General features: G+C 39.7%; 3 protein-coding genes across 5 annotated transcripts; 1 reads left to right on the top strand and 2 right to left on the bottom strand.

Moving 5' to 3' along the window:
- Positions 1 to 3,474: 3,474 nt before the first annotated feature.
- atp1b3a (ATPase Na+/K+ transporting subunit beta 3a) lies at positions 3,475 to 7,989 on the bottom strand. The gene is made up of 7 exons (XM_079348520.1): positions 7,664 to 7,989; positions 6,334 to 6,462; positions 5,921 to 6,019; positions 5,617 to 5,810; positions 5,340 to 5,390; positions 4,702 to 4,788; positions 3,475 to 4,617 (listed from the first exon to the last, which is right to left on the bottom strand). Exons 1-7 carry the CDS (start codon positions 7,773 to 7,775, stop codon positions 4,450 to 4,452), a joined length of 840 nt encoding a protein of 279 aa, XP_079204646.1. The 5' UTR covers positions 7,776 to 7,989; the 3' UTR covers positions 3,475 to 4,449.
- A 2,373-nt stretch (positions 7,990 to 10,362) lies between these two features.
- On the bottom strand, positions 10,363 to 19,674 carry gk5 (glycerol kinase 5; the record flags this gene model as incomplete). 2 transcript variants are annotated; one of them, XM_079348517.1, is made up of 16 exons in its annotated part: positions 10,363 to 11,581; positions 12,230 to 12,363; positions 12,648 to 12,707; positions 12,802 to 12,905; positions 13,559 to 13,653; positions 14,307 to 14,411; positions 14,588 to 14,714; positions 15,000 to 15,060; positions 15,611 to 15,684; positions 15,767 to 15,828; positions 16,098 to 16,173; positions 17,040 to 17,171; positions 17,335 to 17,428; positions 17,591 to 17,666; positions 18,754 to 18,847; positions 19,458 to 19,674. In XM_079348517.1, 15 exons carry the CDS (start codon positions 18,809 to 18,811, stop codon positions 11,406 to 11,408), a joined length of 1,434 nt encoding a protein of 477 aa, XP_079204643.1. In that variant the 3' UTR covers positions 10,363 to 11,405. The 2 variants fall into 2 exon arrangements, with proteins under 2 accessions (XP_079204643.1, XP_079204642.1); XM_079348516.1 differs by lacking the exon at positions 19,458 to 19,674 and adding an exon at positions 18,975 to 19,100.
- A 463-nt stretch (positions 19,675 to 20,137) lies between these two features.
- On the top strand, positions 20,138 to 27,105 carry LOC306826347 (nucleolin-like). 2 transcript variants are annotated; one of them, XM_079347597.1, is made up of 15 exons: positions 20,138 to 20,276; positions 20,661 to 20,733; positions 20,838 to 20,936; positions 21,697 to 21,828; positions 22,366 to 22,494; positions 23,183 to 23,245; positions 23,340 to 23,463; positions 23,599 to 23,756; positions 23,992 to 24,118; positions 24,309 to 24,469; positions 24,630 to 24,759; positions 24,836 to 24,969; positions 25,151 to 25,277; positions 26,027 to 26,226; positions 26,826 to 27,105. In XM_079347597.1, exons 1-15 carry the CDS (start codon positions 20,274 to 20,276, stop codon positions 26,897 to 26,899), a joined length of 1,734 nt encoding a protein of 577 aa, XP_079203723.1. In that variant the 5' UTR covers positions 20,138 to 20,273; the 3' UTR covers positions 26,900 to 27,105. The 2 variants fall into 2 exon arrangements, with proteins under 2 accessions (XP_079203723.1, XP_079203722.1); XM_079347596.1 differs by having other exon boundaries at positions 20,140 to 20,276; positions 23,989 to 24,118.
- Positions 27,106 to 27,130: the final 25 nt, after the last annotated feature.

Below are 27,130 nucleotides of genomic sequence, written 5' to 3'. Positions count from 1 at the left end.
TGCTGACTACAGCCAGGCTGTGCTCCAGCCTGCCGTAAATTGGCATGTTCAACTCTTAGCTGATAAGGCGATAACCAGTATTATCCTTGCGCCTTCTTTGCTTAAATCAGCTTCAAATCCCCCTCCAGGTTTTGAGGCATCTCAATGTTACAGCGAAGTGACAGTTTAACACCAGAGGTGGCAGTATTGCTCAGCTGAAAAACACATTTTGACCTTGTCTTTTGGAAACCATGCTGCATGAATGAAATTCAAGTGTAGAACAAGAAAATCAAATGCAATGAGCCCTTTACCTTTTCTTGCAGAGAAGGGAAACTCCTCTGATGCTTTATCTGTGTAAAATTATCCTAGAATGAAGTTTCCTTCATCTAAGTTTGAATGATATCTTCACATTTTGAAAAAACCCTAAGGATGAACATATCTGTTCGTTTTTGTGTGTACATCTCCCAACGGCACTTGTTTACGGTCCTGTAACTCAAGGACAGTAAGAGTTTAGAAGACACTAAGGTGGATTCAGTCTCCAGCTAAACCCTGAGAGATTATGTGACCTACAGTGGGACTTGGGGACAAGCAGTCAAAGACAGAGCTGCGGCTGTTGCCTCAGGGCATGCGGGTGCTGGTACATGAATATGAGGTGACATTAGAGCAGACAGGTATGATCCAACAACTTTTCACACTGATCTGATTTTTTTTTTTTTAAATTTTAACTTCTGTGCATAATTACGGGTGAATTCATGCACACAAAAATGGATATACAAAACTCAAATATCAACATTGTAACACTTTATAAGAAAGTAGACAAATTTGACATCACTACAGTGGAACAAATGAGTAACTAATTACTACTTAACAATTAGTTAAAGGGGACAAAGTGAGTAACGCCTCTTAAAAAGAGTAACTCATTACTTAATATAAAACAAAGTGGGTCATCACAACGAGCAGTAACTGAATCATTACGTAATCAGTAGTTAATCATTACTTATTTATTGTACCCTATAGTAAAATAGGTAAAACATCTCTTTAATCACATGGGCCTTATAATGTTTGTGTTTTGAAATGCATTTTTTATTTATTAGAGAAACATCACTTTTTACATGTTGTTATTAAAAGTGTTTAAATGTACAATAAAGTCCTTCAGTTCATTTTCTTGTTATAGAATCGTCACAAATGTTGCATGCACTTTGGATTGATGGAAGCATGAAGTTATGATGGATTATGGGTAAATACAGTTTCATCAAGGGTAAAATGGTAACTGATGAAGAGGGGAGGGAAGAGAGACTTTGTAATGTAATAAGCAGGCTATCATGAATCAGTTTAGTTTGTTGAGGTAAGTAATGGTTCAGTACTGATTCAGTACCTTATTTCATTCTCTCGTGAGTAATCATTAGATGCTCTTTGTTAGTTGGAAGTTAGTTCCTCATTTGTACCCCAGTAACTATGAAAAATGTGTGTAACTTGTTGTAAAGTGTTACCATCAAAATAATTGCGTATAGCTAGAACCAGACTTGCCGACATACCTGATGCACCACACAACACTTGACACAAATCCAAATGATCTTTTAGCTTGGTCCTAGGGGGAGCCAAGAGCTTCGCTTTAGACTTAAACGGGTGGTTTTAAACGATTAGAAATAGAATAAGGATCTATTTACCCTCTAAGCTTGTTTCCCAGCAGCTACTGACTGATGTTATGTAAAATGTTTGCACATTTAATCATGTGGAGTTGTTAACATCGATTTGTCTGGTTAGAAAAAACCTCAAAATGAAGACATTGGGAATGGTAAATGCCACACTGACCTCCTCAGGCCTGATGGAGGCATTGTGTCTGAAATACACTGTTAATACCAGCTCACTCTGTCTTGTTTCTGGCTCCCTCATGTGGCTGCAGATTTGTGCTGAAATATGGCAAGGATGAGACTGAGATTTAACCATGACACAATCCCAAGATGACAAAGACTCTCTCTACTGTCAGGTAAGAGAACACATTTAATGTCTAATTTATAATTTCAATCAACAGATATGTATTTATTCCAAAACAATTGTTGCATTTTGTTAACCAAATGAACTTCTCTCCCAGCGTTTCTGGTGTTTTAGCCTCAGAGCATTATAGGATAGTTTTTTGAACTTGGTACAATTAGCTGTTGTTCCTCTTGAACGCTGAACTTCATTAAATATAGTTATTATCATTAGGTGGCAAGGAGATGCTATGTAGTACTTCTATATTTCTTTACATCATATTATGGAAATCTATAAATGTTTTCTACTCTGATTACATTCAAGAAAACATTTTTCACATCGAACACACAAATTCAAACAGAGAGAGCATTTTCAAGATTAAAAGAAGATTTTCCTCTGCTGCTCTCAAGCTCATGACCCCTCACAAAAAGCAATGTTGTTCAGTCCCTTTGATACATTTCGGGGGATCTATTGGAGTGACTTCCATTTAAACATCACAGAAACAGATGTTAAGGTATGCATTTTACACAGTAGGCCAGATTAGAGAAATCAAATAAAAATAATTATGAATAAATGTTCAGTAAAACTTGTTTTGTGTTTTCATTCTCACCTCATTTATATCTTACCTCTCAGATAACCTCTGAAGAAGAGCTGTGCTCGAAACGTTACTCACGGGATGTGCTTACAATAAAATGCAGGAAAGGGGAGCAAGTGTGCGGTCTCCTTTTAACTCCTCTCTCAGATAACCTCAAAATAACTCCATCCGACCATTACAATGTTTGTATTAATACATGTGATGGCTTATCACATAATAAAACATCCTGAATAACCATACTCTAACTTTTGACACTAAATGATTATTTTGCAGCTGTATTGGAACTGGCCTTCAATTTTAAATCACTAACACATTTAGGCATTTTTACAAAAGGGTTAATAACATAATAGAAGGACTGAGAACATCTTCCACAATACACTCAGTTAAATAATAATTATAAAACAGACACTGGAAAATCTTTTCTTTTTTTTCTTCAAAATCACTTTTATTTCACAATTTATTTCATCAGGTCTTAAGGCACCCTGAAGAGATGTTACAAGTTGTTCTTTCAAATGCGGGTTCCTTTTAAGACTGTGTAAACATAGCTTTGAATAAGATAATTTCCTGTAAATCTTTGCTTAAATTATTTCTTTACAGTGCACAGACATTGTGTTTTGTGACAAAAATACAGTGTGAATAAAGTTAATATGGTAGATAGTGTATATATATACATTAAAGAGTAATAGGTTGGTAGACAATCAGATCAACAGGCTGAAGAAGAGAGAAAACTAACAAACAATCTTTGAGACCCAGATAGATATACAGATCACGTTTAAGATATACAGTACATAGTTACAGTAAACTTTTTCTTCTAGCAACGCTTCTCAGTATCTCTCAGTTTAAGAGTAATTTATACACTGTATCTTCTGTGTGTGTATGTTTGTGTGTGTGTGTGTGTGTGTGTGTGTGTGTGTGTGTGTGTTTGTTTGTTTGTTTGTGCGTGTGTTTGTGCGTGTGTGTGTCTCCTCAGCCACCATAGATTCGCAGCACCCTGCAAAGTGGAGCGAGACAATGTATCTAGTCCTGGACAGCTCACCCGCATGTTGGCTATTGCAGTGGAGGTGAGTAAGAACAGGAAGACGGGCAGACAGACGGACATACGGACATGCAGACAGACGGACAGACGGCACAAGACTGTTGTTGTGGCTACGCAGGCCACAACACAAAGATCTATCTATAATTCCCTAAATATGATAAGGATCACAATGTATTTATATGTAGAAAGGGACTTTGTAGTTGGCATTTCATATACAAGGATAGAGTGACTATAATTGATTATCAAGGTACGTTCCTATGAAATCTTTGTGATAATGTGACTACTCAGAAGATGTGTGCTGGAAATGTTCTACCTTCTTACTTGTACTATACAGCAAGATAAAAATCCTCTCAGCAATGGTGATAATACAGTCGTTCTTTCAAGAGATGAAAAACAACACTCACTTCCTGACAGCAGGAAGATCTAAAAACCATAAAAAAGACATATCTGCAATTACACAACAGCTCCAAATGGCTTAGTTGCGATGGCTATAAGTTATCTAATCACACCTATGCTGAAAACAAAGATTGAGGAATGAGGAGTGCAACCGGGAGAATGAAAGGATGGACGGATAGATAGATGGAGGAGCAGAGCCTGTTTGATGTTCTGGGGATGTTTGCGGAGGTCATCAAGGAATCATGAAGGAAAGAAAGGTCAGAAATGTCATCAAAGCAACATTCAGCATCTGTATCTAACTGGCTCTCGACTCATCTCTATCAAACTGTTGGGCCCATCCCCCCAAAAAATGCCACCTTTGTGACATATTTGACAATTCCTTCCCTTTTATTGGAATTTTTAAACACAAATCCTTAGCAAACGTTGGCAGCCTCTGCATTGGGTTTCTCCCTTTTACCGTCTAAGTTCTCTTTTACTCGTCAACCTTGATCCTGAAGGTGATGCGCCCCAGGAACTTGTCCCTTTCATCGTTGTTGCGGAGGTCAGAGCCCTCTACCCTGCACTCCACCGCCAGCTCCTTGTTGTAGTCCTCCTTGGTAAGCAGCAGCTTCACTGCCACCAGGGGCTGCACGTAATTCTCCTACATGAAGATAACAGACATTTGTCAATAATATCCATGTGAGGATGTTAGTGAACGTGATCTGAGCGAAGGAAAGATACTCACATGGATTCTCTTGCCGTAGTACGGGAAATACATCTTGTCAATACGCCCCTCACTAGGAAAATACTGCATTAGAATTGGGTTCTCTCTCTGCAAAAAGGAAAATATGTTAGTCAGTGTAAATGTGATCAATGGATGTTCATTTTATTTGTTAAGTTAACAGCAAATTCCAAAATTACATGAGACAGGATGCAAAAACAGAAAATGAATGACCCTAAGTTTGTCAGCGAAGTGATTTAATGAAGTGAAAAACATTAAGTGTTCTACTTTAAATGTGCTTAAGGACATTTGTTACTGAAAAATACGCTTGTTGGATTAAAAAAAAAAACTCCAATATGACACTATGATGGATAAAGGCATCTGCATAATGATCTGTTACGTAATATAAAAAGTATTAACACTTCTACTGGCCTTATTATCTTTGTAATTTACACATTATCTTACCCTAAAGCCATCAGTGACAGCATGCAGAAAGAAATCAGACACACAAAAAAAGGAAAAGAAGGAAGAAATGAAATCAACAAAAAAAGAAAATATTGAGACAGTTATGATCACCAGTGCTATTTTTATGAAAGAAATGAAAAGAAAACACACTACACATACAAGCATGTCGCACATGAATTATATCACAGAGTGTTTACTTTGACTGTGCAGTTGATGTAAGGGTCTCCGCGGGGCTTCAGGCCAATAATCTGTGAGGTGAGGGAAACAGTAGAGAGTGAGACGGCTGCATGTGACAAACCAAAGCTGAAACTTTACCAACGTAATGTTTTATTTCGGGAACTGTCAGCAAGAGATTAAATGAGTGCAAATTAGATGCTGTCATGGAAGGAAGAAAGGGTTGAAAAGATAAATGAAATTGTACATCTTTAAAGCCGTTTTATTGATTCTAAAAGTAGGTCTGTCGATGTTTGTTACCCTGTTCATTTTGAGCAGAATGCATGGTTGTCCCTCAGAATATCCAAAGTTGGTGTCGGAGAGGCCGGAACAGAGACTTAAGAAGCCCCTCTTGAAGCGACAAGCTTTCTTGGTCATCTCCTCAGTTTCTTCCTGCTCAAAATACTGTCCTCGAGGGCAGTCAAGGTTCTTCTCCTGCTCAGTGTCATTGTAGCCTGAGAAAAAGCGAGTTTGTTTTCAGATTAAAGGCATGAGTCATTGAAAAAAGGTCCAGGAAAGTGTTTTAATATTCATTTATCTTTGTAGCAGGGAGGGGTGCACTTACTCTGCAGGAAGGACTCCAGGTGTTGTACGTACTGAGCATACTTCAGAGGGTCAGATTTGCTGAAAGCGATGTCCAGTGAGTGTGGCCGTATCACCAACCCTGCCAGAAACACATAAAACCATGTAAACATTGAGTAGCAAACAATCACAACAAGAGAAACTAATGCACATCCAGCATTGGAATTTGTCTCAAATTACAGCCGGACTAAAAACATTCTGGGCCTCTCAGCTGATATCACCCAGGAAGAGACTTTCAAAATAGATCGATGCAAAAAGCAGCTGTAATGTTGCACATTATTGTGACAGCAGCTCATCTGTGCTAGTATGAATAATGAATGCTTAAAAGAGAAGTTACTGCAACTAAAAAGCCCCTGTTTTCCTCCCACTGTTTGGAGAGTGTGGAGAGATACTAACCTGGACTGGGAACGCGGTCTCGGTACCTTGGCACATTGTCATCCAGTGTGAGCAGCATCACCCACATGGTCAGGGTGAACATACCGGCCAGGAAACAGTAGAAAACCAGGTAGAATAGCAGGATAAGGGCTGAACAAAGTTAGAAGAAATGAAGGAGAAGGGAGACATAATGAAGAAAAGAGATGTACAAACAGGTCATATATAATTCACACAAGCTTTTTCTATAAATGCTTCCTTGTTATCTCTGAAGAAAACTGATATTTGAATGCAAAATCCCTTTAAGAGAAACCATTTTGGTTGGGGGGGATGCTAACGTGCTAACACATTTGAACCCAATTTCACTCAAATCACACCTGGTTTAGGGATGCGCTACAGTGCTCCAAGGTTTTACAACATAATCTATATCATTTAGAGGCTGGGAGAGAAAACAGAGCTGTGTTGTGGAAACATCTGACTCAAAATGGTTCACAGCCATCCAGCCTGCACAGCATGGATGCCCTCTAAGTTGACAGGAGGGGGGAAGAAAAAAAAAGGATGGACCCCTCAGCTTCCTGCTGTACATTTCCCCTTTCTCTCATTCCTCTCCAACAGTATCCCACAATGCACCTGCCTAGTGGGTTAAAGAGAGAGAAAGAGGAGAGAGGGGAATCCCATTTGACCTTGACAGGCATGCTAATGTGGGCGGCCATGCAACTGCAATGGAGCATCCCACTGCACAGCAGCACAGGGGCCCAGGCAGCCCGACAGCACCGCACGAGCCTATAGGAGCCAGCTGCTGGAGGGAGGGTGGGAGCTGTGTTACTACCGCACCGTGGAAAGGACCAAGGAATCATTACATAAAACAATGTATGGCCTGATGAGACATGCATTCAGCTTAGGAATGCTGAAGCACAGTCCTCATAGATGATTAGGTAATAGGGGGTTTATCAATTGGAGTCTCTACTGTTATAATCCTGATAATCATTTATATTCAGGAGATAAATATAGATACAAATAAATGTCTGCTGTTTAACTGATGATCACCTGGTTGGTTATTTCTGTCTATGCAGCAAAGATGGGCTGAAGCACACCTTTCCAAGCATCATTAATCTCCTTCTTGGTACAGGCTTCTCCTTTACACCTTCAAGTAGGCCAATGATGGCTCCTCCGTTAAAACAATATCTATATGGCTGTCATAGCCTTATCCGTCCATACACAGAAATAAGTAAGTTTTACATTCAAGAGGTACACATATGTGTGCGTTATGAGTAAACGAAAGACGCCACATTAGGTGCGTGAATGTCACAGCACGTCTTCTAATTGAATGCTGCATAAATAGGGGGATTCTTACCCCAGCTACTGGCCGTGCGACCCAGCACCTCCTTGGTCCTCGGGTTGTAGAAGGAGTCTTTCCAGCTGGACGTGTTCTCCTTGTTGGCCGCTTTATCCTCGGTGCTCGCCATGGTGATGTCTCTTTTTGTGTTGTTGTTGGTTTTATGGTCCCAAAATGTGCGCTCTCTTATTATCCCTTTCAAAACCGCAGAAAAGAGGGCAGCGGACGATGTAGAGAGGCAGGCGAAGAAGAAGCCGGCGAGGCGGCGATGAGTGGTGTGGGCGGTGTAGAGAAAAAGCGAGAGAGAGAGAGAGAGAGGGAGGAAGAGAGAGAAAGAGAGAGAGAAAGAGAGAGAGAGAGAGAGAGAGAGAGAGAGAGAGAGAAGGAGAGAAAGCAAGAGGGGATAGAGTGAGTTAGAGCAGAAGGAGAGAGATGCTCTGCTGGAACAAAAAAACGAGAAGGGGAAGGTGAGGAAAGAAAGAGAAGAGAAAAATCTGTGACGTGCACGCAAGCCCCGCCGCCGTGGCAGCTGATGCAGTGCGAGCAGATGGATGTACATTGGCTAACTACGAGAGACGCACGGAGACGCACCGTTACGCGCACAAATTATAAATAGAGCACACCAAATCTCTCTTATCATCAATTATAATATAATAGATACACGAATAGGGGAGCAGACTGGGGTCTCCATTTTTCATCTAAGATCTACTGGCAGGGGGTTCTTCAGGAAACGCAATCAAAACGACAAATTAGCCCCTCTTTCAGCACGAAAACATGTATGAGATGCACATTAATAGTGGACCTGTATTTCTTCTTGAAGTAGCATTCCTGTCTCGCTCTTCATTATCATGTTTTATTCAGAGTCATTACAGGTACACAATAGCGCGTGCACGTTGTGTCACGATAATAATAACAATCCAGTAGGCCTATGTTACGATATCTATGCTCTGAGAAGGCACACACATACACACGCACGCGCACAGACGATGACACATACACACCTTTATGTTAAGTAAATGCCAGTGATCAGAATATGAGGCCCGTGAGGATGCTATTTGTAACTGACTGGTTCAGCATAGATATTTGGAGCATTAGCCAATCCTTGTTGCTATGGCAATCCAGCACTGCCGAAAGAATGGTGTGTATGTGTGTCTGAGCGAGAGAGAGAGAGAGAGAGAGAGAGAGAGAGAGAGAGAGAGAGAGAGAGAGAGAGAGAGAGAAGAGCGTTACCATTTTATAATTATCATGTTTTGTTTTCCATTTCGCTTTTTGTGCATATCTGTCAAATTGTACTTTAACACTATAGCAAAAAATGTGTCTGAAAACGTTCCTGCTAAAGAAACTCTTAGAATAAAGTTGAATTTAATTGATAAAGAGAGAGGGGGGTAGGAGGATTTCAATGTGGCTACTGTACCAAGTCATCTATACTTAGGCTAGAAAATAAACAATCTTATATTCTAGTACATCAAGTTTAGAACATTGTTCTTGAAACTTTCATGACAATAAAGTTGTTTGAGTGAAATTGGATTAAATTGAGGAAGAGAGAGAGAGAGAGAGAGAGAGAGAGAGAGAGAGAGAGAGAGAGAGAGAGAGAGAGAGAGAGAGAGAGAAGTAGTGTCAACACTTTTCTTGGGGGAATAGGACAAAGCTGCCATCTTATTCCAGCTGTTCATACATTCATATGAATAAACGAGCTTCACTTGGTGAATAAATCCCTCCTTTAATTCATATCAAGCCTTTGCTCTGCCGCTGTGTGCAGCACGTGTTCAGCATGTCGTGCCACTGACTACAGTAAACTGAGCTGGGATGGAGTAAAATGGCAGAAATGGCAGAGGCTGAGACACTTATTGGTGGTAAAAAAAAAAAAAAAAAACCAAGACAAAAGCCTAACTTCCAACCCCCTGACACTCCAGAGAACCCCAGTGTGTCACAAACAGAAGAGAGAGAGAGAGAGAGAGAGAGGGGCGAGTTATATAATGACCCCTGATACAGGGTTCAGCTATGGGGGAAGGGGACCAGAGCGGTGGTCGCTTTGCATCCAGTTCCTGCTGTCAGTTTGAATTTGTTGCAAGGCAGGGTCCACCACAACTCATACAATGCAGTTACCAAGCACAATACCGCGCACACACACACACACACACACACACACACACAATGCCATTTTACTGATTAGTGAGCGAGCTGGTATCACTGATTCATGGGCTACTCCTGTCTCCCTACAGCTCTTTTATCTATGAAGGCATCCCACTGCAAACCGAGAACGCTCGAGAAAAAAAACAGCCCTTTTTGACTGACAGGAAGCGGAGGAGGGGTTAATGTAACAACAACAAAAAACGTTACTGTACAGATCTCCGAGAATTTCTACTCTTTCTCTAAATGGACTAGCACACAATTCTCCCATTGTTTGGGAAATCCCCCTTTCTGTGCACTCAATTAGTGCCCCCTTCACCATACCAGCACCATGAGAAGGAAAACACACCCCATTTGTTCTGAGTCACTCCATCCGCGAGCTGCCATAGCAACCCTCACAGCCAGATTGGTCACATCAATGGAAGCAATCCCTGCACTCATCTGAGCAGCCTGTGTTTCTGATAATTCCCCAGTCGCAGGACAAATGGCATTTCCCAAGAGTGCATCAAGAGGTAAAATGTTTTAGACAGCATCTGTTCACTCACCATGTCGGTGACACACGCCACACTCAAATCAACACACACAACTTCTGATCAATGTTTTTAATAACATACTCATGTGCATCATATTTTCAAGCAATCTGGTAGCAAATGCATTAATTATTTTGTATTTCCCTGCAGCTCATGATAACATTTGCCACTCAAAAATGGAATGAATTACAAAGTGTTAGAACACAAATGCCAAGGTGTTAGCTGATGAATTATGTACAAATACGCTTTGTATTTCACATCTTTTGTATTTAGAAAAAAACCGTTCGTTTTTAACAGCAAGAAGACCACATCTTAAACAACAGTCAGTTAATTTATTCATTTAGAAATATTTTTAGTTTGTCAACAGAGTTCATTTAGGTCAAAAAACAAGGCCCTCTTAAGAGTCATTACTGGCTTATACTCACTGAAGGAGATGTGTGATAGAAGCACTCAAATCCAGTTGTATTACCATACGCATGAAAGTGTGCGTTCCAGTTACAAAAACAATCATCATCACATTCCGTTATAGTTTTCAGTGAAGACGAGTTTAAGTGAAGCTTTAGAGACAAGACAAAAAATATTCCTTTTAGTAAACACACTGTCAAATAAAAGTACATGTAAGAAGTATTGCTGTTTATATTTGGATGACTGTTTTCAGTTTGGAGCTCTTTAAATCTCAAAGTGTCGTGAACAGGAAGATCAAGCTCTTCCTCTTTTATTCCTCACAGAGGATCATGTATGAATGTAATATCAATGTTTGACTGATTGCTAACTAACATGTGGCATGTGGTTGCTAAGGCAGAGTTGATACATCAAAACGCTGTAATAGCAACAGCGCCCCCATGTGGGAAGCTGTATACACATGTAGATAGATGTATTTATAACACAAGAAAAAGGAGGTACTTCTGGCTGAAAATGTGAAATAAAACAAAGAATGTGATAAGAAGTTGTGAGTGAAGGACTCAGACTAAGGTTAAGACTTTAATGTACAAAAGACTTCCAGTGAAGCAAGCTAATACTTTCTTATGCTGTCAGAGCCCGTCCAGTTATTTCCCTCTTGTTCAAAACCTGGATTTTCCTGACTGTACGCGTGTCTAGTTTTAAGTCTTGTACCAGTTCATGGAGCGTTTGAGGGCTCCCTCCCAGCTCTGGAGGACAGGAGGGTAATCCTGATTCGGCGTGCCATTTAATTGGGCAACTTTTGGTGCTCCTCTGGGCAGAAAAATCTTGTCGGTGCTCTGCAGCTTCTTCAGCTCTTCCCTGCTCTTCCAAAAGCCTACAGGGATGAAAAAAGACAAAGACAAACGATAAGAAACCGAAACCCTTTAACAGTGTGTAACACATGAGAGATTTGAGCTCTACGAGTATTTGCACCAAAAAGGCTGCCAATGGTTAAGGTGGAGATGTTTTTGTACATCATTTAACAATACTGCTTACTGATCCACTAAAAACAATATTTTCCTCAAACCCTTGATTCACATTAGTATTAAGGAGCCAGCACCTCCTGCTTTAGCCTGTTATGAAAACAACAACACATCTATCTTCAGTGTTTGATTTGATTTCGTCCTGACTAATGCATAATAATCCAATTACATAATTTGAATAATTAAATGGAAAACAGGTTACATAACAGAGAGAACATTTCACTTTGCTTCTTCTGCCAATTCCATAAATAAAAATAGGACTTTTGATGTTAACTTTTTTCAATGTAGCTCAATGTCATGACTGGATTTATACAAATTAATAGAAAAAAAAAGATCAATTGATACTTTATTGATCACGAGGGAAATTCAAGGACAGTAAAAGTACATTGAGTGTTTTACAAAGCTAGTTTTCACTTCATCCCCACATCACAAAAATTCACACGTACAAACTAAAGACCCTCAGCTCTGTACATAATGTGTTCGAGTGCCTGTTTGCATACCGACTTCGAGTCCAGCGACAAATGCGGCCCCTAAACACGACATTTCATGGTGTTCAGGTCTGGCCACCTTTCTGCCGAAAAGGTCCGCAGTCAGCTGCATGACGAAGTCGTTGGTGGAAACTCCTCCATCCATCCTGAGACAGAAAAATGGGCACTCAATTACACTGTTACTCACTTACTGTAACAGAATCAGAGCAGAAACATATATTCATAATGCAATGCCAATAAAACTGCTGGACTGCATTAGTAGAGGCAACATACACAAGAGTGCACTCAGTTACACCCGGCGTGCTGGCTAAAGTCCAAGTGCTTCAATCAGATATTGCAATGTAAGCTGGGAAATCACAGTGGACTGAGATGAACATGTGGAGTCTTATGGACACAACTGATATAACTACAGTCATACATAAAACTGTACCTGATCTTTTTGATAGGGATGCAAGTTTCTTTCAGCATCAGCTCGAACAGCTGCTTGTTTCTGCAAAAAAAACATGAGTAGGTTGGATAGTTATGAATGAGACAGATATAAAGGAGAGAGAACACTGAAGTCATTTAAAAGGAAGGGATCTGACCTGAAGGCGATAGACTCCAGGATGGCTCGGACCAGGTGATTTTTGGTGGTGGAAGGTTTTAGGCCCATGAGGGAGGCACAGGCTTTGGGGTCGTTAAGAGGAGCCTTTGGATAAATAAAGTATATTAGTGTATGGATAGGTCAGCTGTTGTAATCACATCTAATTTAGTTTCTGTTAACTACAACCATTCAGGACACAAACTTACAACGACTTGATCACAATGGGGGGGCAGAGAAAAAAAAAGACACATAACCATGTTACAGAGAGACAGAAAATGTTGAGTAATTTTTTGTAATTAATCGGATATATATCAAATATATGCCAGTAAATAAACGTATTGTTTTGCTTTGTATGACTCTTAGGAATGTCCCAACCTGATACTGAATATTGTTATTGTCGATGATCTAGGACATTTTTAAATAATGCCATGTGGTTCATGCGGGTTGTGTGCACTAGTTTGAATTCAGCTTGGTTCTCATACAGTACACTTCTTTATTTATGTCTTTATTGTAAATAGAACAGTGGTTACAGTCAGAGGAGAGAGCAGCCACAAGTCAATCTTTGTTTAGTGTTTACATGGGATTTAAATAACTTTAATAGTCTTGAAGTTTGCAAAAACAACCTGTTTCGGATTGGGACATCTTCAGTGAATATGGCTGTGTAAACACAAAACCAAATTCCTGCTGTACATTAAAGCAAAACTATGTTTGTCATTGAAACACATACAGACATGCACACTGCACTCACACACGTCTACCTGCAATCCACTGAAGGAGGGGACGAAACACACTCCGTCTGAATCCTTGACGCTGTATGCCATGGCGCTGGTCCTCTTAACGTCAGAGAAGAGCTCTGCAGCACACACACACACACACACACATTTCCACTTAATGTGTCAGCTGATAGTGTATTTGGGATAGGGTGAACATCCTTCAATGATACAGTATTTTGATGTCAGCAGCAGGTGACTCTGTGCCGGTGACTCTCAGCGACTTCAGAGAACTGGATTCTTGATGTGTGCAGAGCTGATTACTTATAGTTATCGTTCACTTTTATTGACAGACCCAACTTGAGAATTGGTGTCATGTTGAACTGTAACAACAGAGTGGATTTTACTGCCCATAAAGGCTGTGCCCGAACACAGGCGGAGCAAACTGCGTGCCTAAATCGATCTCAAGTAGACAAGATCCAGCAGGAGAATCTGTGTACATCAGGACTTCTGATCAATATAACACTGAAAGGCACACTGAGCAGAGAACAACTTCATTACAATTTCTGCTCAATGTCATATTTTTGTATTTCTTTTGAATCTTTTTAAATGTAGGTTTCTTTCTCCCGGTTGTCTTGATGCTTTAGATTTCTTGTATGAAGCACTTAGAATTTCTTTGTTGCAGAAATGTGCTACATGAATGAAACAAGACTTGATTTTTCGACAAGCAGCCGCAATTCCTTAAGATAAAAGCAGAGGTCACCAGCAGAGTCATTGTGAAGTGACGATCACTCACCCAGCTTCTGAGCCCATTTAATAGCAGTGCCGGTGTCTGCTGAGTTTCCCTCAGCCATGTAAATCACCTCTGAGCCGATCTTCCAGCCCACCACAGGATACAGACCTGCAGGATGGTAAAAAGAACGTTTTTAAAACTAAGGTGCTCTCTCTGCAAAAGAAGCAGAACAACAAAATACAAAATGTGATGAGTGTGAGTGTAAATGAGTGTAAAAATGTTAAGGCAAACACTGACATGTCGTTGATTTGTACTGACAGATCATGTGTCTCGTTTCGCTTCACCTGCTACAGACGTGTGCGGTTTGCTTCCAGTGTTGATGTCCATAAAGGTTCCTGTTCCCATGGTGATCTTAACATCACCAACGTCAAAGCAGCACTCTCCGAACATGGCTGCCTGCTGGTCCGCCATCTATAGCAGAGAGACAGAGGATGTGATTGAACATGAAGCAACATTTGATTGTTTAATGTTGAGGTAAATCTTTTGAGTGTTCCTTCCTTTTCATTGTGTAAACAGTCGGCGACGTGCCTAAACGCACGCTCCCTGCTGCTGATTAACCCCTCATAAATGTCTCTCTCTCTTTTTTTTATACAACATAATTGCTCTGACAATAACTTGACAGACTTCAATAGGCAGATAATAATCAACGTGTTATAATTATTACTGTTTTTTTATCTTATCACAGCTTCAACTCACCACAGACATGATGGGGATGGACACGCCGAAGATGGACTGGTCTGTGGAGCCAAAGTTACGGCTGAGAGAGAAACCGGACAGAGCATCAGATCACACTCCTCATCATCAGTCCTCTGATAATCACAACTGATGACAACTATTCTCTCTGCTGAGAGAATGTGTTTCAAGATTATATTAATAACATGAATAGCATCGGAAGATATTTTTAAATCAACCCATTCGGAAGATTACAAATGAGACCGTTTCTGATCAAACTTGTGAGAAAATTTGCAGTAAATGTCATACTGTACAGCATACTGTCTTTTGCACACAGACGTTTTCTTCAATCATTTTCAATCACTGATAAAAACAAATCTGAAGTGCTCAATCAGACATTTTTAAAACAGATAGTAGTTCAACTTAGAGCCACTTCAAAAGTAGTTCCAAACTCATCGAGAGAGAGTTATTCTTTTCCCGATTCCCTCGTTGTAAGCATCTCAAAACTTTTTGGATTTATTTGGGGTATCATGTTGCATTGCAGTCAAAAGTATTTCTGTGATCATATGAATGCCTTTACTGACTCGACTTGATTGAAAGGTTTGTTGTGACTGGAGGAACATTGGTTAACTCACCCTGTGTTTTCTACTTTGGGAAAAATTGAGGGAGGCAAAGACACAAGGGAGCTGAGAAGCCCACTCCAACACATCTGTGAAATAAGTTCAATGATATTCATAAAACAAAACAAAAAAGACTCTCTCACACACACACACACACAACATAAACCTCACCTGATAGGAGTCAAAAATTCCTGTTGTACTGGCGTTGGAGTAGTCTGTGGCATGGACGCGTCCTGAAAAAGATTTGAAGAAAAAAAGGAGGTGCATCAAAAAAGAACCTGATGAAATGGGAGGAAAAAAAAAAGTTTCCCCTGACCCTGAACCCCCCCCCCCACCCCCCCATTGCAAGAAGACAGAAAACACAAAGCAAATTCAGCCCAAGCATTTAAACCCTGTTATTCACTACATGAAATGCAAACCGCTGGACTAATCATATGTTACTCCAAGCTGTTCACTAAGCATATTGTGCTAATAAGGAGAAAGCTTTCACAGCCAAACAAACCTTTAGTGAGCTTGTACAGCAGCCAGGTGTCGATTGTTCCAAAGCAGCAGTTTCCTTCAGCTACCGCCTGACGAACCTGGAAGAAGAAAAAAAACAAAAACAAGAAGAGGGTGAAAAGAGAAATGAGCAAACAAGGGATCTGGTGATAATAGAACAGGCCCCTCCCCCAGTCCAACAATCCTTATAATAAGGTTCAGACTATATTGATAATTAATTATTTCATTGAGTAACTTTCCAAAGTAAAGCTCTAAAGATCAAAACGTTTATTTAAGTACAAGTACACTATGAGGGGGGTTGAAGTCTGTAAACAAAGTGAAGTAAACAACGTGGCCAAAGTTGTTAGCTCAGAGCTCAAAGGTTCCTTTAATACCTGGCTGTAGGGGCTTTTCTGTGTGGAGTGTGTATGTTCTCCCCATGCATGTGTCCGTTCCCTTGGCGTACTCTCAGATTATCTGGTGACTTTTAATTCCCCATGTGAGGTGCAAGTGTGAACACCACTTGTTGTTTGTCTCTATACGTCAGCCCTTTGCAAGACTGGCAACCTGTTCAGGGTTCACCCCAACTCTCAACTTATTAAATGAAGCAAACAACACGGATTAATGATTGTTCGATATAATCCACAAAGGAAATAGTTTGTAAGAGTGTAGTCTTTAATTAAATGCTGAACTTTACTGGTGTTTTTATGTTTTCAGTACTCACAATTTGTAGATCTGCTTTCTCATTTTAACTATGTTGTTTTTATGTCATCAAAAAGTACTGCAACAGTGGTTCAGATGAAAAAGTAGTTCTTCTGCTGTAGTTCACTTGTTTAAATGTCAGTGAACACACACACACACACACACCTACACACCTACACACACACACAAACACACACAGACACAGACACACACACACACACACACACACACACACCTACACACACACACACACACATACACATACCTGCTTATAGTGTGTTAGGACCCAGACGAGGCGAAAAGTGACGTGTTGAGTGGAGAACACTACCAGACTCCCCGCAAGTAACCTCTTTTGTCTGGTCAGGAAGTACAGCACCTTCATCAAGCCATGGACTGCCTAAGGTTGTCATGGAAACAATCAAAGTCATCTACTATAAGGGAATAGTATCTTCATTACTGTTTTTAACCAAGGCCATGTCTGGATAATACAGAAGCACCAGTTTTCATTTGATGCTGTTTAACCTTCAAACTTAAAGTGAATGACGGGCATTCACACTCACTTTCATTGTGCAGGATCTGTTCCAGGACCTCACCAGGTCTGCAGCCCTCAGGTCCTGCCAGCTGATAAAATTATGGAAAGGAACCCCAGTATTCCTGTCATAATAAAAGAGAACATTTTAACTGAAAAAGGCAGGACATTTTAACATGAAATTGCTGTGGGGGGGGGGGGGGTTTCTGCAAGTTTGCCTCAAGATCAAGTAGAGAAATTCAGGGGGATGCGGAAAAAGCAATCAAATGAAATACATTTTTTTTTACCTGTCCCATGTTGTAAAAGTTGCTCGTTGGGTGGAAATGCCGAGGGCCTCCATCTGATGTATGTGTACTCCTGCATCTAAAACGCACACATTAAACTGATTTGGTGAGAGGGGATAGGTAAATAAACACATTCATAACCTAACATACTACACTACAAAGTGTGTGCTTGGTAAGTGTCGAGGAAATTATCAAGGTTGACTTCACATAATAAGACTCCTTCGACTCAGATGCCTCATGTTGATGAAAGTTTATACATCAGATGAATACAGCAGGAGACATGATTCAGCATCACACTTGTAGTTCAGTGTCATGCTCAAACACCGCCGGATTCTTCCAAAGGCTCTTCAAATATTAAAAAGATATGATCATTATCAGGGTCGTGTCACATTGACCCATCTAGAACAATCTGTGACGTCTACCAGCTTAGAGTGAACAACAAGTTGTCCCAAACATCCCTGCAGAATCAAATATAAGGAAGAACTGTTGCGACGCTGCAAGCTGTCCTTGGTCTCTAGACAAAGCTGAACTGTATCCGGTCTGACTGGCATCAGAAACAGTGAATTAACATCACACATTTAATTAAGTAATTACAGAAAATCCACCACAGTGAGATTATTTATTTCAGCCCTGCTAGCAGACTGTGCTTGATACACAAAACCACTAAACAATATGGCGCTGCTCCCAGTCTTTGGAACGCCATACCTGTTAATGTAAGAACTGTTTCAACCATTGAAAATTTCAAATCACTGCTAAATCCCACCTCTTTGCTCTGGCTTTTAATACAAGCTGAGCTTGAAATGTTTTTAGTTCATCCTCCTATTTATTGTATTTGTGTTTATTGTTTTTTTTATTGTTTTACTGTTTTTTTATAGTGTGCGTTTTTTTTTTTTTTTTTGCCTGTACAGCACTTTGTTCAACCAAGGTTGTTTTAAATGTGCTATAGAAATAAACTTTAATTGATTGATTGAATATGAGTCTCAGCGTATGTCTATCAGTATTTTCAGTAAAAAACACAGTGAAATTAGGTTTAAGTATTGTAGTAATTACAGCATTTCATGAGGTTCATTTGATATTGGACCTTTTAACTGTGTAACTTAAAACACACCCAGCCTAACTCCTTGGTTTAATTGTGGATTAATGAAAAGGAATGTTTGCTTCAATACCTTGTACAGCTCCTGTGACCACAGTGATAAAGCCTTCCCATAAGGCATCAGGGTCCATCTCTACGTGCCCCACTTCTGGAAACAAGAGCTGAACCTGGACACAACATTACACAATAAAAAAAGAAACACTATCAAGCAAGATTGTTAATATTTTGAGATGTGCAATTGGCTCTTTAACTTTAGAAATATTAACTAAAGGTACATGGGGAACAGATGAATACCTTAACGCTGCATGATCCTCGGATATGTGCTTCCTTGTCATAGACGTGACATTTGATCATTGATGTTCCTACGTCCACGGATAAAATGAAGCTTTCCGTCTTAAAACTCTTTCTCTGACTCCCCATTATAGACAATATTGCCTTTGAATATCCTAAAGCAGTCCCTTATTGTCGTCCGCAGTCAGCTCATACAGGGCATGTTTCCAGTCAGGTTGGATATAGTGTGACACCTTATCTGTCCCCAGTGACAGCTGTAGTACAGAGGCTGTAACTCCACCAACCTTCGGCCTGTCCGCTCATGTCTGTACCAGACAACAACACGTTGCAACATCTACATGTAGGTCTGCAGTGTTTCTACAGGCGACAGGGAGAGTCAAACACAGTTTACTTAAATAAGGTAGGAGTTGTCTACCTTAAAAGTCCGTCACTTGGGTGTCTGAAAACACCCCGAAAATAAGCCTTTCCCCTCAATACATTACTCACTGCTCGTCATACGTATCATTGCAAAGCAGTCCAGCCCAAAAAGTGACTCGTCCTTTTCAAAAGGGAAATTCCTTGGACTTGTGTTGTTGAATTGCTTCACTGATCAGTGCACAGAAGAAGAAGAGAAAGGAGCATTAATGCTGCGTTCAAGTTCAACTGGGGAAGTGGGAAATCCTGATTTCCCTGTCGGAAGTGTTAATTGGACCGCACTCCTGAAGTCTTGTTTACCAACCAGAATAACGAGAGAATCCAGCCGATCATGTTCAGCTGTTAGTCAGTTTTAACAGCTGTTTATGTTTGTACAAAAACACATTGTATTATTTCTAATCAAACACACACAGTTACAGTGTTCAGTCTCTTTACCCAAAGAACAACCGGTCTGCTTCAAACCAGATTAAGGTCAAGTTCTACTGTCTAAAAGATTATACTCTTATTGAATTGTCTGTTGATGATAGAAACTTTACAAAGGTCAATAAGTGTGAATGTAAAATTTGTTTGTGATTGACAGACTCCCTCGGGCTGTCATCATCAGACATTCAAATAAAACGTAAAAAAGAAACAAAGAAAAAGAAACAAATAAACAGTCGAACGCTCAACTCAGGTGTATTGTTATTTCCATTTTCCCGTTAATTCCAGCTCCGAGCTAAATGGAACGCAGCACGAGCATGAGATCCTGTGGGCACCCGTAGTACATCAAGCGCATGCGCAGTGCGTCGTGTAAAGTAGTGGCATGTTTTTAGCTAGGCAGCCCACGTGTTGCCATCGGTGACGACTGACTGTACCCGCGTGTAACTGTGAGAGTCTTCAACGCAGAATATGGTAAAGATGAACCTTACGATAACTCACAGTAATGTTAAACAGACATCAACGTGAAATAATCATGTTGCTCTGTTCATTTCCCTTTAGCTGAAAAAAGCCCCAAACAAACTAGCTAACAAGCAGAGGCCACACTTAAGCATGTAGTTTACATGCAGGTTAGTGATCGATCATTTCTGATGATTAATTAGGAACAGAATCTAGCCTATGAAAGCAGGAGACGAGACTGACACTGGTTAGTACTTAGAGCTTAGAAGACTGTTTAAATGTGATGGACTGATGATTATAACACATCATATGCTTATATGAATGCTTTATTATGTAGTTGAAGATGTGCACCTAGTCTCACACGATCAGACTTTAAATGTGTGTCTGTGTCTCTTTCAGGCCACAAGAAATAGAAAAAGACAAAGCCAAGGAATCACTAATGTTGTAGAAGAAGAAGGCTCTGTTAAGGCTGGTAAGTACTTTTAACACCTTGATACTCTAATGAAGACGCCTGGTTTGAAGTGACTATGTCAGGGACATTTATCAATCAATGGATTTTTTTTTTCTTTTTTTCAGAAGGACAATCTGAGACTGTTTCTTCAAGTGAAGAAATGGTCAGAACAGTGGAGGACGCTCCAAGTGTGAGAACAGGAGTGAAGGTCCAAGAGGAACAAGGTGCTGCAAAGTTACCCCACATGATGTGCAAGTGTACTGATGGGCTGTGTTTAAAACATTAGCTGATTAGACAGAGACATGACACAATATCGCTGTTGGTCCCAACACAGCATTATCTTCAAGACTAAGTATGCAAAGTTTTGAATCAGCGATCATGTGATTTGTTCCCCTTGAGCTATGTTTTTTTTTTTAATAACTTCAGATTTTGCACCTGTGATATGGGTGGGAAATAAGTTCCATGTACCTGCTCTCCTTAGTGGTGTTGCTAAACAGTGATGCACATTGTTCTATGATAATGGTACCTGATCATAGATTACTGTATACATCAGACACTTGTCTGGAAAAACAAAGAAAAGTGTCAACGATTGACAACATACACATTAGAAAGATGTTCCAGTGGTGTAGATCACAAAAGGTTAACAGAATGTTTGTAGAGAGTTTATTAACGTTTAAGTAAGATCACTGCTGCCAGCTTGTGAAGCAGTAAGTTAGGTGCAGAACAATCATTGAGTGGACAAAGAGCTTAGCAGCGGCTACAGCTAATTGATTCCTGAATCCTGACTTGTGTAAAATTACATTTCTTAAAATATGCGAATAAACAGAATAAACAGCGAGTAATCCTATCTGATACTTTGATCAATCCTGCAGAGAGTTTGGAAGCATTGCTGTAGATAACTGTGCTGTCTGCGTACATCATACATATGGACTCTGGGCAGGTCATTAATGTTCAACTTTGTGACTAACAAAGCTGCATTTGTAGTTTCCCAGATGGACACGGTCACTGTGGTCAAAGGAAGTGAGTCCACCGTGACGGTAACCTGGGACAAGAAGAATGAAGGAGAGCTTGTTGATACCGAAAAGGGTACCAGTGCAGTTGTGCAAGCGGATACTGGTAAGGGTGTTCATTACAAATATTGCAAGTTACTATTGCATCACTTTGTTTTTGAAAAAAGACTATCTGTTCTGTATTACAACATGTTTATATCAGACTGTCTTCGAAATGATGTGTAGAACCCTAAAATACTAACATGGTTACTGTGAGTTACAGGCCTTCATACTGTATGTTCAATATGTCGACAGGATGGGTTAAATTACAATTTAAGATTAAATTATGAATCACCCACTCGGTTTTGTTTCTTGTTATTGAGTTTGTACGTTTTAGTTTGAGAGTTTTATGTTTCAACCTAAAACTGTCTTAAGTGTGTCACACTCATCCTCTTAAAGCTTCGGAATCAGAAGTATGTCATTAATCCCAGGGGGGAGGTTGAGTGATTGAGTTGAGGCTGTTAAAGAAAATATTTTGCTGCAGCATCTCCCTGTTCTGTAATACTATTGTGACTATGTTTGCAACTCTCTAGCGGATGCTGTCGGTTTGACTGAAGCTGCTTTGTGTTTTGAGCGTTGTTGGTAATTGGACTTCATCTTTTAGATGTTCAGGTGGACACAGTCACTGAAGACAATCAAAGTACACCTACAATAACATTAACCGAGGAGAAGAAGGACGAGGATGCTAATAAAGAAACAGATGGTGACGAGGTTACAGCTAAAGTGAACTCAGGTGAGGATGCTTTCAAAAGTGAATAATCAGGTTTATGATAAAAACAGCTGTCCTATACATTCACTGTTCGGTTCCTATAAAGTCAACCCCATTGATATCTGACAAGAAAGAGTTCCTGAATTTGTTCTGTAATGATGTAACACTTTGAATATACATTTAGCATAGGCAGTTTATTTTTCAATTCTGTCCGTCAGTCTGAAGATGAAATAGTTCAGCAAACATTTCCATTATTGTCATCAACACCGACTGTTTCTCCTCTGTACACCGAAGCTTGCTGATACGTCATTGGTCAATACTGTATTTAAGTTTTATTCAAAGAAGCCTGTGTAGAGATTAGTTGTTTAAGTAGTAGAATCTGTAAGCAGAGACAAATGTATTAACATATCTAAGGCAGTATTAACCATATCTTTATAAATTCATTTCAGAGACAAAGTCACATTTCACAGATGAGTATTAAAATCTTAAAAATCAAAGTTAAGCATCCTGCAGTGACTTTGTCCAGTTGTACACACCTGAATGTAATTATGTTGTGATCACTTTGACTCGTTTCCTTTAGAGATGTAGGTTTGGCTTCTTCTTTCAGATTTTTTTTTTTTTTAACACGTTTCTGGTCGGCAGCCATCTCTAATTTTAAAATAATGATGTTGTACAACTTCACTAATGTTCGTTTTGTCTGTTTCTTTGAAAGGGAAACGTAAGATAGACTCTACCGAGACTTCACCATCAAAGAAAACTAAGCTCATCAATGATGGTAAGAACTCTGAGTAAGACACGCTGTGGCTCTTTTTTCTTGTCGGTAAGGGAAACATCTTTACACATGTGTCTGTATCTATTTGTTTTTGTAGGTTTTTGTCTTTATGTTGGCAATCTGAACAACACCAAAACGTATGAGGAAGTCAAAGTTTCATTAGCAAATTACTTCATGACACAGAGTCTCCTTGTTCAAGACATCAAACTCGACCGCTCCAAGTGAGTACAAAGTTTCAACTTATTGCCTTTTCAGTGTAAAGATTCTGCATGGACTGTCTCACCTGCTCAGAGTGAAGACTGCTCACGAATAAGATTGTGAATAAACTTGAAGGTGATGATGCTTCGTTGTTGCAGAAAACATGCTCATGTAGATCTGGCCTCAGAGATGGATTTGACCAAAGCCTTGACGTTAAACGGAAAAATGATGCTTGACAAGCCGATGAAGATCGCTAAAGCAAAAGTCAAAAGTGCGAACAAGGGGAAAAGCAACGTTTCAGTCGAGGACCAAAAAGGTAAGTTTAGCTGCCCATGAATTAAAGTTGTGTATACATTTGACAGAGTTTTATTGATAAAAATAGTTTCAGGGAGTTCTGTGTTCAGTTCACAGGTTTAGGTTTTATATTTTTAAGTGTAACTATGAATTCATGATGTGATGACTATTGAATGTAAAACATTACAAAGTCTGAGTAGATTATAAATATAAATTAACTGATTTCCTGACTCGTGGAATATCCTTTTTTATAGCAGCCAAAGATGCCAAGTGTTTGTTTCTGAAGAATGTCCCATATAACGCAACAAGAGAAGACATCTTAAAAATCTTTGGCAAGGCCGTCACCGTCCGGTTTCCTGATGGAGCGGAAGGTCCAACTCAAGGGTGAGGGCTTTGAACACCTGCATGGACTTTCACTTCCCTTGTAAACAACTGTGGCAGATGTGCAAAACATGTATACACTTTGTAAGAGCAGTGTTGATATTGATTTAAAAAAAAACCTATTCATTTATTGGATGTTTTTGAAAACTGCTGCATCACTTTTCTTCTTTTTTTTTTTTTCTTCCCCCTGCAGTATTGCCTTTCTCGAGTTTGAAAATAAAACCATTGCTGAGAAAGTTCGGCAGAAAAAACGAGTTACTCAGCTCCAAGGTCGGGTTCTGATCGTCGACTCTGTAGGAACAACAAATGTGCCTAAAGTCACGAAAACAAATAAAGATGACAATACTAGTAAAGGTAAATACCGGGCATTTAGATATGTACCGTTAATAGCTGACATGATTCCAGATCTATTCATTGGTGTTTCTTTGTTATTATCTGAATGTCAGTAGGTAACATTTAAACTTGGGAATAAATGTGTTTTAATAAAAAAAAAAAAAATTCTTGTGCCTCACAGATGCAGTTCTTCCAAACAAAAGCCTGTTTGTGAACGATCTAACTTTCAAAGTGAAAGAGAAACACCTCAAGAAAGTCTTCCAGAAGGCTGTTAGTATAACCATCCCTCAGAGCAAAGGCAAACCAAAAAGGTGAGGATTAGTAAACTTTCCTACTCTTTTCCAATAAAAAAAACATTCTCAACCAAAGATCTGTCATTCTTTGCAGATTTGCGTTTGTTGAGTTTGCGACTGTGGATGACGCCGAAAAAGCTTTGCAGTCATCCCAGAACTTTGAGATCTGCAAAAAGCCGATCAAAGTTCAATTCTCTGACACGCGAGGGAGGCCAGAGAAAGGGACAGGTTTGTTGGATTGTTTTCTTTCTACCATACTTCTATTCACCTACCAGTTTCATTAAATCTGCTCAAAGAAATAAAGTTTGCTTGTAATACATAATTTTTAAATCACTCCCAAATTCAGTTTGTGTCAGGATGCATAATGAACGTTGTGAAACTAAAGGTTTTTTTTTTTTTCCTTTTTAAGTTGAATCAAAATCACTGATGGTGAGCGGCCTGGCTGAAAAGACGACTGCAGAGACTCTAAAAAGTGCTTTTGATGGTGCCATCAGTGCACGAGTCATTATAGACAAAGAAACAGGACTTTCAAGAAGGTTTGCGGCATAGACACTCATTTCATAATTCACTAAAAATGTTGAAGGTAAAGTCATTGGGAATGTTCATTGCAGCTTCTAGACAACGTTCAAATTGGGCCCTGCTCCTTGGCTTATTGCCATCAGAAGTGCACACCCACTGCAGGGTCAGCTTGTATGTGCAGTGTATTGCTTGTAAATACACTGCAAGCTACCTTCAGAATTTCACAGTCGTTGTCATGGAAAGTCGAACAGTTTGTAACCTAGCACAAGCTACCTGCCAGTGTTTGGCACCTGCCTGTCCAACAGAGAGCAGGCCGTTAAGTTGTGAGTGTAAAGGCCAATTTAGAGTTTGTCTTTGTTCTGGAATGAGCCTCATCCTCTTGTTGTTAAGCCGCTCTGTGATTATATTTTATCTTCTTTGCTGCTATGTTAGCGTCCACAATATTTGCCTGTTTGAATGGCATTCATTGGTGTCACGTCCACATGCTGGCTGTCATTGGCTGGAGCAAACCCATCCATTCCCCGCCTAGAAATGTCCTGAGTGTGAACCAAAACATCAAAATCCAGGCAGAAGACAGGCTCTCTGCCCACGCACTCATCAACACACGTGTATGGAGGCCCATGAGTAATGATTGAGCGACATTACATTTGAATGCAGCGACATTATTAAAAACAAACTAAAACCTACAGACTCTGCCTTGAAGTGTTATTAGCAGATGTCTTGAAGGTTGATGACTAACCTTTTTTACATTCTCATTTTTTCTCAGGTTTGGTTTTGTAGACTTTGAGAGTGATGTAAACTCCAAAGCTGTCAAAGAGGCCATGGAGGACTGTGAGATAGACGGCAGCCAAGTGACTCTGGCTTATGCCAGACCCAAGAGTGAGAAAGGCCCCTCAGGTGACAGAAGAGGCCTGTCAGGGGGGCGTGCTGGTGCACGTCCTGCCAGCCAGGAGGCTGCCAGAGGAGGTAACGATGCGTTTAACTGCTTTAAGTGTCATTCATGTTGCTACTACTGTATGAGTTTCACAAAGAGGAAAAAATACAGTCTCAGGGTCTTTTTGAAGCTTCATGTCATTTTTTATTTTATTGTTTTATTTTATTTACTTAACTGTGAATTCAAGGGCAACTTCTGTTTTGGAAGGGTGTGCCAATGACGAACATAGAATTGTTGTAATAACATACTGTTCATATTAATAAAAGGATTTCAACAGTTTATTTAGTTTAGTTTTTAAATGGCTTCTTTCAAACGAAACCTTTAGATTAAGTTTGCGAAGAACCAAATAGCTCACAAAACTAGCAACAAGCTAACAGAGTTTATACGCAGCCAAAGACCAACAACTGAGACAAGAGGAGATTAAATGTATTTTATTTTTAAAATGTAAACGCACATTTAATGCTATTGTTGATTTATCTATCCCAGATGTTTACGTTTTTATTTGTCGACACATAAGCCAGATAACTCTGTATGTTTACGTGCATAGAGCTGAGCTGGTCACAGCTGATTTATCAAAATAAGACTTGGTTTGATTTAACTGATTTATATGTAATGATGCTTTTCCTTTCAGGTAAAGGACCAGGACCTCACATGGCGAAGAAAAGAATTATAAAAAATAAAAAAAAGTCCCCCGTATTTGAATAGCCTATACAGACTACAATGATTTCGACCCTGTTATTTGTCCTTTATCATTTTAGGACATGTAACACTATGAACAAACTATGAACCCTTCAATTCTTAGTGAAGAATAACCCAGACTTGCTTTTACATTTTATGCTCTTTGTGTCATGTTGATGTATAAACAAAGTGTTATATTTCTATTGTGATGATAAAAATGTTTGAAAACTAAACTGTCTTTTTGACTCCCCCTCCAAA

Source organism: Symphodus melops (genome assembly GCF_947650265.1).
Source record: "Symphodus melops genome assembly, chromosome: 7".
Taxonomy (NCBI): domain Eukaryota; kingdom Metazoa; phylum Chordata; class Actinopteri; order Labriformes; family Labridae; genus Symphodus; species Symphodus melops.
The sequence above is the reverse complement of the archived record's forward strand: the minus strand, read 5'-3'. Positions and strand labels throughout refer to the sequence as shown.